This window comes from Bufo gargarizans, chromosome 9 (assembly GCF_014858855.1).
Source record: "Bufo gargarizans isolate SCDJY-AF-19 chromosome 9, ASM1485885v1, whole genome shotgun sequence".
Classification (NCBI taxonomy): Eukaryota; Metazoa; Chordata; class Amphibia; order Anura; family Bufonidae; genus Bufo; species Bufo gargarizans.
The window spans coordinates 18,767,825-18,781,857 of record NC_058088.1 but is presented as its reverse complement, the minus strand read 5'-3'; the positions used below and the strand labels follow the sequence as shown (position 1 = coordinate 18,781,857).

General features: G+C 48.4%; 2 protein-coding genes across 2 annotated transcripts in view; one reads left to right on the top strand and one right to left on the bottom strand.

Moving 5' to 3' along the window:
* LOC122919723 (oocyte zinc finger protein XlCOF7.1-like) overlaps positions 1-14,033 on the top strand; it is a 285,514-nt gene that overhangs the window by 92,282 nt on the left and 179,199 nt on the right. The gene's annotated exons all lie outside the window — the stretch shown is intronic.
* LOC122946120 (complement factor B-like) overlaps positions 6,591-14,033 on the bottom strand; it is an 85,986-nt gene continuing 78,543 nt past the window's right edge. Inside the window, exon 15 of the mRNA XM_044305484.1 lies at positions 6,591-6,849. Coding sequence (XP_044161419.1) covers positions 6,694-6,849 — 156 coding nt within the window. The 3' untranslated portion in view covers positions 6,591-6,693. The remainder of the gene's footprint in view (positions 6,850-14,033) is intronic.

The window sequence follows — 14,033 nt, the reverse complement described above, 5'->3', positions numbered from 1 at the left end:
TTCTAGCTTTTGGAGGGCCTTTTGTAGAAGATGCAACATCTTTTTGTCCTTTTCGTCTGCTTTCCACCCACAGACCAATGGGCAGACGGAACGGTTAAATCAGGCAGTGGAGCTTTTTCTAAGGTGCTATGTATCGCATAATCAACTCCTATGGGTGAGATACCTCCCGTTGGCAGAATTCGCCATCAACAATCGGGTTAATTCTTCCACGGGGGTGTCTCCTTTTTTTTGTAACAGTGGTTTACATCCTCGCTTTAGTTCTAATTCCTCTGTATGCTCACTCAACCCGCAGGCAGATTCTTTTACCTCTAGACTGTGCACAGTCTGGGCACAGGTTCAATCGAACTTGGAAAAGGCCCAGGAAACCCAGTGTAAACATGCCAATAAGAGACTTCAAGGGGGTAAATTTTGTACTCGGCAATAAGGTGTGGTTGTCGACTAAAAATCTTGCTTTGAAACAATGTTCTAAGAAATTCTCGCCGCGTTTCATTGGACCATACAATATTATTGAGCTTATTAACCCAGTACCTTTTAGACTTAAGCTACCCAAATCCCTCCGTATACATGATGTGTTCTGTGGCAAAACCAACCTCGTCACTGGGTGCTGGAGAAGCCTGGTTGCCAGCCTCTTGCCCCAGGATTATGGGCCCTCTCATCAGCCCATGCTAAACTTAAACCCCATGGCGATTTGACTGTGTTTGTGGCATCTGAGCGCTGTTTGGATATATTGAGAGCTCAGATCCAAGCCATCTGGGGATATGTTAAATGTCTATGTGTACTGTAATGGTTGGGACATTGTATATTTGAATAGTAATGTCTGTCCTATTGTCCCCACGTGTGTATTGGCGATTTCCCTTTGTCCTGAGAGATAATTGAATTACTCCTCGGTTGTCTCCAGGACAGAAGACATTGTTTAAAACTATGTATTCTCTTGCCTGTGATAAATACATCAACCCATTGTGTAAGGTAATTGTATCACAGGCAGAGGGGAGGATTTTGTATGGGAGTGTTTAAACTGTAAAGCTGTAAAGCAGGAGTGCACAACCTTTTCTGGTTGGGGGCCACGTTGTGAGCCTGAACCAATCCCAAGGGCCAAAAATAAAACTTAAAGGGGTGATACCAACTGAAATACTATTTTTATGGCATATTGAACATACAGTATATATCATAAATGTCTAGTTACACTTCTAGTACTCCCATTTAATGGGAAAATACATGAAAGATACATGGGAGCAGCCACAAGACATAGACATACATGTCTGTTACCAGATGATTGGGGGCCGCACAGAATGGTATTGAGGGCCGCATGTGGCCCCCGGGCCGCAGGTTGTGCACCCCTGCTGTAAAGGATTGGCTGCTAGGTCATGTCCTCAGTTCCCAACCAGGTCCACAGGGTGGTAACCTTGTTGGAAAATGTGTATAAGTCAATGCTTGTGTGTTCAATAAAGAATTCCTGTTTTACATTTAACATAGAGCCTCGTCTGTGTATGGGGATTGCTATACGCTGTATACTCCCCGGGCTATAACTCCTAGCTCTTGTAAGAACTGTTTCTGCTCTCTGGATTTAAGAGAGGTTCACCCACTGGAGCCTGGAGCCTTGTCGTAGGTCCAGGGTGGGTAGGAGACGGTGAGACCTCAACCAAGCTTCGGCGGTTCGTGGGGTCTGCAGTGCTTACGGTGTCAAGTGGAGTGCTTGGAGTCCTCGGGAAGCACTAGGAGCATCCATTGACGCAGGTACCCTGTCGGGGTGCCAGGAGATCCGTTACATGTTCCATAAGTTGTTACTTAAGAAATATGGTTAAAAAACCTCCTCCACCTGTGGAGGTTGAGGGTCAGGAGGAATTCATTATTTCTAAAATAATAGATATCAGAAAGATTAGAAATGACTTTCAATACCTGGTCCACTGGAAAGGTTTTGGACCTGAGGAGAGGTCCTGGATAGCTTTGTCTAGGATGCATGCTTCCAGGTTAATTGCAAAATTTCACCGGGAACACCCTGAGAAACCTTGTCCACAATGCTTGGGTCCGGTGGCCACTCGGTCTCCCATCAGCCGCAGACCTGCTGCTTAGCTTCGGGAGCGAGGATCTGTGTTTGGCCTCATTCCCAGGGCAACTTTGCTAGCTGGGAGGCTCCCTTCTCCTAGGTCTGCCTTGAGCGCCGAGCTGATCACTCGGTCCTCGACTTGTCTGGCTGTCGGTCATGTGACGCTGGCCACGTCACATGACCCTCACTCCCCACTGTAGCTGCAGGCGGCCTACTGGCTACAGGTTGCCTGTGGTTTTCGTCCTATAGGCTGTGTACTTTATTGTTATTAAGCTACCTCTGGAATTGAACCTCTAACCGCCTCTTGACACCTCTTCTGCCTGCTCCCTGTACCTTGACGCTACCTCTCGGATTTTGACCTCGGCTTGTTTACGGATTTGTCTTTGCCTCTTCCCTTGTTCTGACGTGACTTCCTGGACTGACCTCGGCTAGTTGACTAGCCTCGCCTTCCGTTCTTGTTCTACCTCTTGTCTGCTTATTGTAACTTCTCAGTGGCTGTCCTCTTCCCTGCTGTCTCTTTCACTCTGCTTGCACTTAGTAGGTTAGGGACTGTCGCCCAGTTGCGCTCCGTCACCTAGGGCAGGTGGTGCAAGTAGGCAGGGACAGGGGACCGAATGGCAGCTCAGGGGGTGCACCTCCGCTCTATCTTGATACTTGTGACTCTACCCGTGACACTTCTCCTACTTCCCATCCTGCCACAGCAGCCATTTCAGAGGAACCTGAGCGCAGAGGGCCCCCCGGTCAGACCTGCGAGAGGATGGACGATGGTGCAGATAGGCAGTGGCCAACTGACTACATAGTATGTCTCTATAGTAGTTCAGATTTTCCTTCCTTCAGCGGATGTAAAAAAGGCCCCCATTTTGTACCGGTAGCGCGAGTCCAACAAGGTGGAGAGTCAGATGTCATCCCTCTGCCGAATGCTGAGAATTCGGCTGTCACTACGCAAGCAAATGAGCATGCATCAGGCAATTTGTGCAAGTGACTCGGAGGGACTCCCCCCCCCTCCATCTCCACTGCATACTGCCATGGTGTGGGTCCTCTGCCTCATCTTCCTCATCGCCCTGTAGCTCCTCCGGCTGCTCCTACTCTCCTTTCACCTGTGTATAAAAATGACCCATTTCGCTACATATTGCATGTGCTTAAATGTCCTCCTCCTCCTCCAGTTCAGCCCCCACAGGGCTCATGTGGCCATGAGATCTAGGCGCCACGTCTCCTGTCCTTTGACCAGCCAGATTTAGCAGCATCTGTTCCAGGACATGAAGCAGTGGAATGACGTTGTGCATCCTGTAGTCCTGGCGACTGACAAATAACGTAGCCTCCTCAAAGGGCCTGAGCAAACGTCAGGTATCATGCATGAGCTGCCACTAGCTGACATCGAAGTTACACAGGGGAGTACTCCTATCCGCTTGGATCATCAAGAAATCGTTTATGTCCTTTCTCTGTTCGTATAGTCGTTCCAACATATGGACAGTGGAATTCCAACGGGTGCAAACGTCGCATATCAGCCTATGTTGGGGGATGCAGTTCTGCCGCTGCAGCTCAAGGACAGTGTACTTTGCGGTGTACGAGTGGCTGAAGTGCATGTAAAGTTGCAAAGTTTCCTGGCCATTTTTAGGATGTCTGGCAGATGGGTGGAAGACTTCAGGAACCACTTGACAACCAGATTGAACACGTGCGCCATGCAGGGCACATGGCTCAGCCCTCCTTGACGCAGCACCGACACCATGTTCTTCCCGTTGTCGGTCACCATGGTTCCGATTTTGAGTTGTCACAGAGAAAGCCAGGATTCAATTTCTTGAAGTACACGGAGCAGTTCCTCACCTGTGTGACTCAGTTCACCCAGATAAACGAGGTGCAGAACAGCATGACACTGCCGTGCCCTGCACATGTGGTATGCTGGAGGGGCACTGTGACTTGTCCCTGCAGTAGAGGCTGAGGACATGGTGGAGGATGAGGAGGCAGAGGTGGACATTGTTGCAGGACCAACGGAGTGAGAGCGTAGAGGCGGAAGTGGCATCATCTGGCCAAGTTGCTGGTGTGGCTGTGCAGGAACCACGTTCACCCAGTAAGCCATAAAGGACATGTATTGTCCCTGACTGTAGTTACAGCTCCACACGTCGGTGCTGCCGTGCACTTTGGCAGACACCGACAGACACAAGGACTGGCCCACCTTCTGTTCCACATACTTGTGCAGGGCTGGTACTGCCTTTTTGGCATAGAAATGATGGCTTGGGACTCTCCACCTCGGCTCGGCACAAGCCATCAGTTCTCTGAAAGGTGCAGAATCCACCACTTGGAAAGGGAGGGACTGCAGCACCAGCAACTTGGCCAGGAGCACGTTGGATGAGTGCACGCATACTGTTGTCTCTTGGCAATCGCTTCAGTGATCGATTGCTGAAGGAATGACTGACGAGGAGTAGGAGGAGGAGCAAGAGCATCAGGACCAGCAGATGATGGGAAGGACTGCCTGAAACCGGGTGCATGCCACTGGGTGATGCAGCGGTTGCTGCAGCAGGCTGGACCACCACATCGGAGCCACGGTTCTCCCAGGCCACTTCATAGTGACGCGGACTGCGCCGGCGATACGCGTTGGGCGTTACTCATCTATTCAGGTCCACTGCACCAGCTGCTTATACAGGTTTTGGCTCTTGCTACTTGACCTCATTGTGGTCTGTCTTTATTCATTAGTGGCCTTACCTTATCTGACATTTTCTCTATGTTGTTTATAGGTGCACATTTTGTATAGCTGGGTTATATTCAGTGGACGTTCAGTGGACTCTGTATGTGTCGGTGATACTTATTCTCACATCGACACGCTGTTCATATTGTATACAATTTTTAAATGTGTGTTTGTTGGTGTGTTTAATAAACTTTATATATTTTATTACTTGGCTATTGTCGGATGTGCATTTATAGGGTGGTTCTTGTGGCTCTTTCTTGGGTCAGGCGTATTTTGTACCATTTTTTCACCACCCTTTTGCACTCTCAAGATTATTTATATTTATTGGTGTGCCCCCTATTTTCAAATTTACTACTGACGCTGCATATGTTGACGCAGAGCCGTGAAGTCAAAATTGGCACCCTGGCCACACCTCACCTTCTGCCCACAGATTCTATAAATGGTCATGTTCACCTCCTCCGGCGGCTTAACAAAAAACTTCCACACCACCAAGTAGGTGATTTTACCCTCAACACTCCGCACTGACTGTCTGCTTCCGCCACTGCTTCCGTGAATCCCTGCAACACTACTTTCCAGGCAGATAGGCTCGTTAGCGACTTGCTGGCTCCGCCGCTGCCTCACAGGCAAGCTGCCACCCTCTTCTCCCGAAGATGATGAAGCCCCTAATTCACCCGGCTCCCAAGTGCGGTCAGCTACATTATCATCATCAAGTACTGTCTGTATGTCACTGATGTCCCCCTCAACGGTCTCTGGGTCAGGAGCCTGACCGCTCACAAAACCAGCTCCCACGCCACTCTCCTCATCACTACTTGGCCACCTACCGGAGGAAGCGGCGGATGTCTCCTCTACATCTTGGCTCGCCAGTAGCTGCTGATTGTACTCTAGTAGCTCGTCCTCGCTGTATAGTGGAACTGAGGCCACAGAATATAATACTTCTCTGGCTGAGGGAAAAGGACAGAGGCAGGGTGAGGGCACAGGGCCTGCTCCCGGGCCATGCCAACTAAGGGTTGTGTCTGACGAACCCACCGACTCTTGGCTGAGGGTGTCTGATGTCACTTGGGACGAAGTGGATGACTGAGTCAACCAATCAAGAACCGCCGAGTTGCTGGTCAAGAAACGACCACTAGATGACAACGGGCGCTCAGGCCTCTCGCTGCTGCACGGCCCCTTACTCTGCTGCGACCTGTGCCTGCGCCAGAAACATTAAGGCCTCTGCCACTCCCCTGTGCAGGGCCTGGCACTTCTCTGTCTGACATACTGTTAGATCAAATAAGTAAATAAAAATGAAATTAAAACACCCCAAAAAAGTCTGTAATTTTCTCACTTCACCACACAATAGCTAATAAGCCCTTTTTTCCCCCACTAATATACACCAAAGAAAGCTTTAGAACATATAACTGCACCGCTGAATGGCAAATAATATATATTTTTTTGGCACTAATACACGCCAAAAAGGGATATCATTTTCTCACTTCACCACACAAAGGCTAATAGGCCCTTTTTTCCCCCACTAATACAAGCTCAAAAATGCTTTAGAACATATAACTGCACCGCACAAGGACAAATAAGACATTGTAATAAACCCCAAATTTCCTTGTAATAAACCCTGTTAATGGCTGTAACGCCCCAATAACATAAAACGGTTTGCTGGAATTACAGAGCTGTAAAAACTGGTAATATAGGGCCCCTCTGATAAACATTAGTTCAGAGAATAAGCGGGGGTGTTACCTACAGGAGCCAATCAGATTACAGCTCTTATATGATATCAGAAGCAGGCAACATCGCCACCTACTGACTGCACTACTTATTACACGAGCATAAATCTTACATATCATTAGGAAGTCAGAGGGTCAATAGGGTCAGAGGTAATTTCATATAATTTCAGTAGTACATTTATTGTATTTGTGCAGATGATTGTTCGTAACATTTCCAAAAGCTCTCTGAAGCACGGCGCCATCGCCTGGAAGCTTTATTCCAAGAAGTCCAACTCATACGCCTTTTCCTTTAGCCAATCCAACATGTGGAACAGGTCAGTATGGAAGTCCCGAGACAGCGCCGGCACCGGACCTTTATTTCTTCTGGGTCCCGTACAGCTGTTGATCGTCCTCCAGCTAATAACACCCACCTAAACGGTGAAGAAGAAATGAAGTCAGTGCAAACAGAAAACACCTAAACCTTACAAAAACTAACAAAAATACAAAGAGCGGATAGTGTAATATGGGTTACTAAATGTTAGACCTTTCAATGTGCGTATGAAGACAGCCAGGATCACTTCTACAGAGGGTGCAGTGGTAACAGTCCCAGCTGGTCCCTGATGCCTCCCCAAAGTATCCTCTGCTACATTAGAGGACACTAGTATTACATATTCAGCATGGTAAGTAGGGGCCCTGTTACAGATTTTGCAATGGGGCCAAGAAGTTGCTAGTTTGTAAGCCGGCCTCTCCGTTAGATGACATTCATGATGATGACACAGCCGTCTATCATTTCACCTTACTCTGCCGCCATGGGTCTCCACGTGTGCACCAGTAACCTAGTTCAGATATTGTCTCTACAGGTCCTTACTGCCAAAACGTCACTTCTATTTGTGGAATCCTGACTACCCTTCTACACAAGATGCCCATTGTTTTGCAGAACACTCAGAGCATTTAGCCCTGCCGAACCCCAGAGTAAGGCTACATGCAAAACACTGATGGCGTCCGTGTGTGTTCCGGAATTTGCGGAACGGCACGGACAGCCTTTTTAATATAACTGCCTATTCTTGTCCGCAAAGCGCGGACATAAATAGGACAGGTTATATTTTTTGGGTGGGGCCACGGAACGGAGCAACGGATGCGGACAGCATATGGAGTGCCGTCCGCACCTTTTGTGGCCCCATTGAAGTGAATGGGTCCACATCCGAGCTGCCAAAACAGCGGTTTGGATGCGGACCAAAACAACGGCCGTGTAATGTAATGTTATACTTTGTTTTGCACCCAGCATCACAATGGATGGATGGCACAGCCAGGGTTAACAATCCTGGCTCAGTCCTTGTAGAATGGTAGGTGTGGGCTGGTCCTATCCCTAACTGTAAGTTAGTTCAGAGTTTTCAGAGGAAGTGAGCAGTTGTGTTATGCCATCTCTGCGTGACTTACCATGAAAGAGACCTTTACGTTGAGATACAGAGAGATAGAAAATTTTTAGAAAAAGTCGAAAACCTAGAGTCTGCATGGCTGAGCAATGGAGTAGTAAAGTAAGCTGCTAATAAAGCTGTTAATACTTTACTGCCTTGAAGTACATCGTTAGGGCGCTCTATGCACCTGGACACAACCTGGCCAGCTGTAACTCTAAAACCCTGTAAGTGAACATTACTGCCACCATTACAAGAGTACAATTGCCCACCATAGATTCTGCAGGAAGAAACTTGAGAAAGATAGATACGCAAGAAGGCCATAACTCCCATCCATGCGTAAATCTGTACATTGTTGTCTAGGAAGAATTGCACCGTCTACAACTGGAACTGTGTTTTATGCTATAATTGGATGCACTAAAACTCCCATTTTACACTAAAGTAAATAGAGATGATTGTTCTGCTACAAATGGCCTTGTTACTGACTCCTGCACCATATTCTGGCTATTGTACTTTACGGACCTTGTCTTGCACCCCCTACAAACACTCAACATCACAGGCACTCCAGCTATTATCAGGCAGGAGCCCCAAAGCCAGGGTGTGCCCTCGTTCCACTGCATGGGTCCTAGGGAGCAACAGTATGAAAGCCGCCATGATTGACTGTAACAGCCTGAGCCAAAACTACTGCTATTTTCTGCTCCAGCTCCTCAGGGGCGTGCTACAACAGCAACTCTCTAATCTCTATCCTTTTTCCATTCCAGCTCTGGGCTGGCACACTCACAGACCATTTTTAGGCTAGGACTATGCAATGACTTGTAGCCTTGTAACATTAAGATTGCAAAAGTCAGGCGTCCGCAAATTGCAGATCCGCAAAACACAGAACGCACATGGACGGAACTCTCATAGAAAAAGCCTATTCTTGTCCGTAATTGCGGACAAGAATAGGACATGTTCTATTTTTTTGCTGTCCGCATCTTTTCCGGCCCAATTGAAAATGAATGGGTCTGCACTGGTTCCGAAAAATTGCGGAACGGATGCAGACCCATTCATGCGGACGCATGAATGGACCCTGACAGTGAATGAGGTAGTGCAGAAATGAAGCAGGCTGGGATTTTTGAAGAACCCAGCTGGACTTCTGCTGCAGCTTGATTCTTCTTTGTCAGCAATATTCTCTAAATGATTGTCTAAATACATTAAGGATAAGTTGGCAGGTCACAACCTCCCCACGACCCTTGATGACTTAATTTTCCTTGTTTCTAAAGTGGTCCTCCGTTTCTGAGAAAGGTATTTTGAAAGGGAATATATCTGTTGACATTCTACACTTGAGCCCATGCAACTGGGTTGATTTGTCCTAACTCCACAAGAAAGGAGCAATGAGCTAACCCCCCAGACTATTTCTGGATTGTGGAAAAGAACATCACCAGTATTGCAACTGTCTTGTATGTCCAAAGATGTCAGAAAACTACTGGGACTAGGTGACCGTGGGGACATCATCTTATACCTAACTGCTACATGCTATGATGGCAAATTTCTGGTGGCTGCCACTCAAAAACACAAGATCAATGTTCATTTTACGGCTTTACAAGATCCTGGATTCATCGATTTTAACCTGGTAAACATACTTCAAATTCCTCTGTTGTTACTTCAAAATCCTGTTTATTTAATTCCTATTGATAGATCTCCATTTTTACATGTTGTCTATCATATGGGCCCAGTTCATAATCAAGTGGGTGCCCTTTATTCTGAAAATATTTCCTTGCTGGTCTTGCCTCACACCAGCAGTTCAGTACTCTAGGGTATGCCCTGGCTCAGGCGTCATTCACCATCTGTTGACTGGTTTTTCACCCAGATAAATCACTGGAGTACCTTCTGCTTCCATCAATGCTTCCCAAGCTTAAGTCATCTTCATTCTCTTCCATTAGAATCTGTATCCACAATCCAAAATCCTTATCTGGATTTTTGTGATGTATTTATGTATATTGATCTAAACAAAGGGTGAAGACTCTACTGAAACATCATCCCCTTGATTATCCCATTCCAATTTTCCTTGTGGCAGCGGCAACCCGCTCTCCTCCAGCTCATAAAGGGCTAGTACACACTAGTCTTCAACCTTGGGGTACTTACAGGATCTTCCAGTGTAGGAAGGTACCTGAGCATTAAGTTACTAGTTCTCTAGTGTTCTGCTAGGTGTGCTGTCATACTTTGTCAGCCAAGTACCAACTTCTGCCTGTTTTCCAGATTTCACCCTTCGCTGCCTGTTCTGACCCCTGCCCGATTTCCGTACTGACCGCAGACTGCCTGCCCAGACCTTGAACTGTTTTTTGGATTGCACATACTCTGCCTCCCCTGATCTGAGCTTGTCTCCAACTATCACTTTCTATTGACTTCCCCATGGGTCAGCTGTCAACCTAACTGAGATTACTCCAAGAGATAGAGGTCTGGTTGTTCCCCTTAAGCGAAGTCCAGATCCTTGTATAGGGTTTAAAAGATGAAAACCATTGAAGGGGGGCAAGTGAAGGCTCTTAGGCGTAACCCCAAGTCAAATCTGTCCCATTGACACAGTGGTTCCACACCCTCTGTGTAACACTCCCTGGTCTTGAGCTTCCCAGAAGAAGGTTATATCCTCTGTCTCTGCCTAAAACCAAAGGCAATGTCACCTTATTTTAACGAAAACCTAAAGAGACGCTTCATCTGGAAAAGTTTCTTGCCTGCCAAAGCAGCCAGAGGCGGCTCTAGACTTTGTGAGGCCTTAGGCGAAACTCAAACATGAGGCCCCACGAAGATCGTTGGGATGCCCGTGTTCTCCCGTACGGCGCCACGGCTCAGTCCTCTAGAAATAAGCTGTGTCAACCACCGCACGGAGCAGTGGTGTGGTCAACACTCCCCCTCCATGTATCTCTATAGAAGACTCGGAGATACACAAGTGCTGTATCTGCGGCTCTCCCGTAGATACATTAAGGGGGAGTGTGGACCACCGCTCCGAGCACAAGGAGATCCGGAGTACCATACAGGAGATCGTCGGGGATCCCAACGGCCAGACCCCCCTTCCCCCGATTAGACACTTATCTCATATCCTTTGGATAGGGGATTTATTTTCCTATCCCGGAGTACCCCTTTAATATGCAGTGACATCACAGTAAAGGGTTAATATGCACAGTGACAACACAGTACAGGGCTTATGGTCACAGTGCATATTAACACTTTGCATTAACCCTGGCCTAGTTCTCTAAATCGACCCTCCCCCCGCACACACACATTTTGCTGTACTCGCTATACAGCAGCACATACCTCTCACATCCAGGGCCTTCCAGGTGACGTCTCCTCCGATGTAGATCTTCTCTGTCATCATCTTCTCCATTCAGTCCGGACACTTCTCTCAGCCGCCTCGTCTCTGCAGAGTGTGACACATGGACATCTTAGCTTCCTTACTTTTCTATCATCATCCCCCAACCTGGAGTCCCCAACAGTGTTATCCTGATGCTCGCTGTGCCCCCAATACCCCCAAATACTATCCTGAAGAAATAATAGTGCCCCATAGTAATAGTGCTCCTCATAGTCCCACCAATAGTAATTCCCTTCTAGAGTGCCCTCATTAGTAATACTGCCCCCTACAGTGCTCCCATTATGTAATCTGCCCCACACTATGTAATTTGCTCCCATTATGTAATCTGCCCCACACTATGTAATTTGCTCCCATTATGTAATCTGCCCCACACTATGTAATTTGCGCCCATTAAGTAATTTGCCCCCCACATTTTCCCCATTAAGTAATTTGCCCCCCACGCTGCCCCATTAAGTAATTTGCCCCCCACACTGCCCCCATTAAGTAATTTGCCCCCTACACTGCCCCCATTAAGTAATTTGCCCCCCACACTGCCCCCATTAATTTGTTTGCCACACTGCCCCCATTAATTTGTCCGCCACACTGCCCCATCATGTAATTTGCCCCCTACACTGCCCCATTAAGTAATTTGCCCCCTACACTGCCCCCATTAAGTAATTTGCCCCCCACACTGCCCCCATTAATTTGTTTGCCACACTGCCCCCATTAATTTGTCCGCCACACTGCCCCATCATGTAATTTGCCCCCTACACTGCCCCCATTAAGTAATTTGCTCGCAACACTGCCAGGAAGGGGGGACTCAGAGGGGGGTACAGCAGCCAGCAGGACAAGGACACACACCTGAACACCTTGGAGGATTCTTCTTCGGTTTGGTGGCACCAGTCCACACTCCACAGTGACAGTCCACCACCACTGACTGTCTTCAGGGCGGCGCTGGCGGCAGCCAGAACGGTCGGGTCGGGTCACTGGACAACAGACACAGCCGGTGAGGTGAGCAGGGAACTGGCGGCTGGCGCTCCTTCTTTCCCTGCCAGCTCTGGGGGCGGGGCGGGTCTGCCGTTGCATTTAGAGACGTGCCTGTGCGGCGGCACGCTCTGAGCTCCAGCAGCCTCTGCTCTCTTAAAGAGGCAGAGAGCAGAGGGGCTCGAGCGGCCTGGCCGTGGCGGCTTGTCTTAAGTTAATGTCTTCACTAGGTCCGGAGAAGCAGAGTGCAGACAATTAAATTGCGGCGGTGTCAGGTGCTGGTGGGAGCCGCAGCGAGGCCCCCACCAGCGCGAGGCCTTAGGCGGCGGCCTAAGTGGCCTAATGGAAGAGCCGCCTCTAAAAGCAGCATACCTCTTATTGAAGAAGGACAAATCTCCGAGACCCTGTATAGATTATCATGGTCTGAAAAAGGTCATGGAAAGAGACCAATTACCACTACCTCTTATCTCCAAGCTTTTTAACTTGATCCAAGGGGCTTAATTTTTTATCAGACTGGATCTTCGTGGAGCCTATGATCTGATCCAAATTAAGGAGGATGACAGGTAGAAGAAAGTATTCATCACCCAGTATGGTCACTACGAACATCTGTTTTGACAAAACCTTCATCTACTTCAATCTCTGAAGACCCATCTACTCAATGTCAACTCACTTTTATGAAGGTTACGGAAAAATCTTCATTCTTCTCCCACTTCCTAAAACTCAACATGGAGAAAACTGAATTCATTGTCTTTCCCCCATGTCACTCAGCCCCAATACTTGACCTGTCCATTACAGTTAATAGCACAACGCTTTCTCCAGACTTGAGGGTCCGGAAAAGGGACTGACTCCGATGCGGGTAGAAGAGATGCAGGAGTTTCTAGATAGGTATCCGGATCAGGAGGCGACCAGGTTGTTGGGGGACGGGTTTAGGTTTGTATTTCGCATTCCTTCGGTGGTGGCGGCGGGGCCTATTGTTCATAAGAACCTTAGGTCTGCGCTTGAGCATGCGGGAGTGGTGGGGGAAAAATTGAGGAGGTAGGTGGAGTTGGGGCGGATGGCGGGCCCGTTCAGGGAGCCGCCGCTTCCGAATCTTAAGGTGTCTCCTCTGGGGGTGGTGCCGAAGAAGGAGCCGAATAAGTTTCGGCTCATTCATCATTTGTCTTACCCGAAAGGTGCGTCGGTCAATGACGGTATAGATCCTTCCTTTGACGCGGCTGTTAGGTGGGTGAGGCGGTGGGGGCGGGGGACGTTGTTGGCGAAGGTTGATGTTGAGGCGGCTTTTCGTTTGCTTCCGGTTCACGTGGAGAGCATGGGTTTGTTGGGCTGTTTTTGGGAGGGGAGGTATTTTGTCGATAGGTGTTTGCCTATGGGGTGCTCCCTATCGTGTGCTTATTTTGAGACTTTTAGCTCGTTTTTGGAGTGGGTGGTGGTTGAAGTGTCGGGTTGTTCGTCGATTATACATTATCTGGACGACTTTTTGTGTTTGGGGCCGGCGGATTCGCGAGTCTGTTCTTTGTTGTTGCACACGGTGCAGTCGGTTTTTGCGCGTTTTGGAGTGCCGTTAGTGCGGGAGAAGACGGTGGGTCCGGTGACGGAGTTATGTTTTCTGGGGATTGTCATAGATACCGAGCGGATGGAGTGTAGGCTTCCGGAGGATAAGTTACTGGATTTGCGCCGGGGGATTGATAGGGCCATAGGGAAGGAGAAGATTAGGTTGCGGGATTTGCAGTCGTTGTTAGGGAAGCTTAATTTCGCATGTCAGATTATGCCGATGGGGAGGATTTTCTGTAGACGGTTGGCTGCTGCAACGTCAGGGGTGTCGGCGCCTTATCACTTCATAAGGTTGGGGAAAGAGTTAAAAGGGGATCTGAGGGTGTGGGCGGAATTTTTGGGGCAG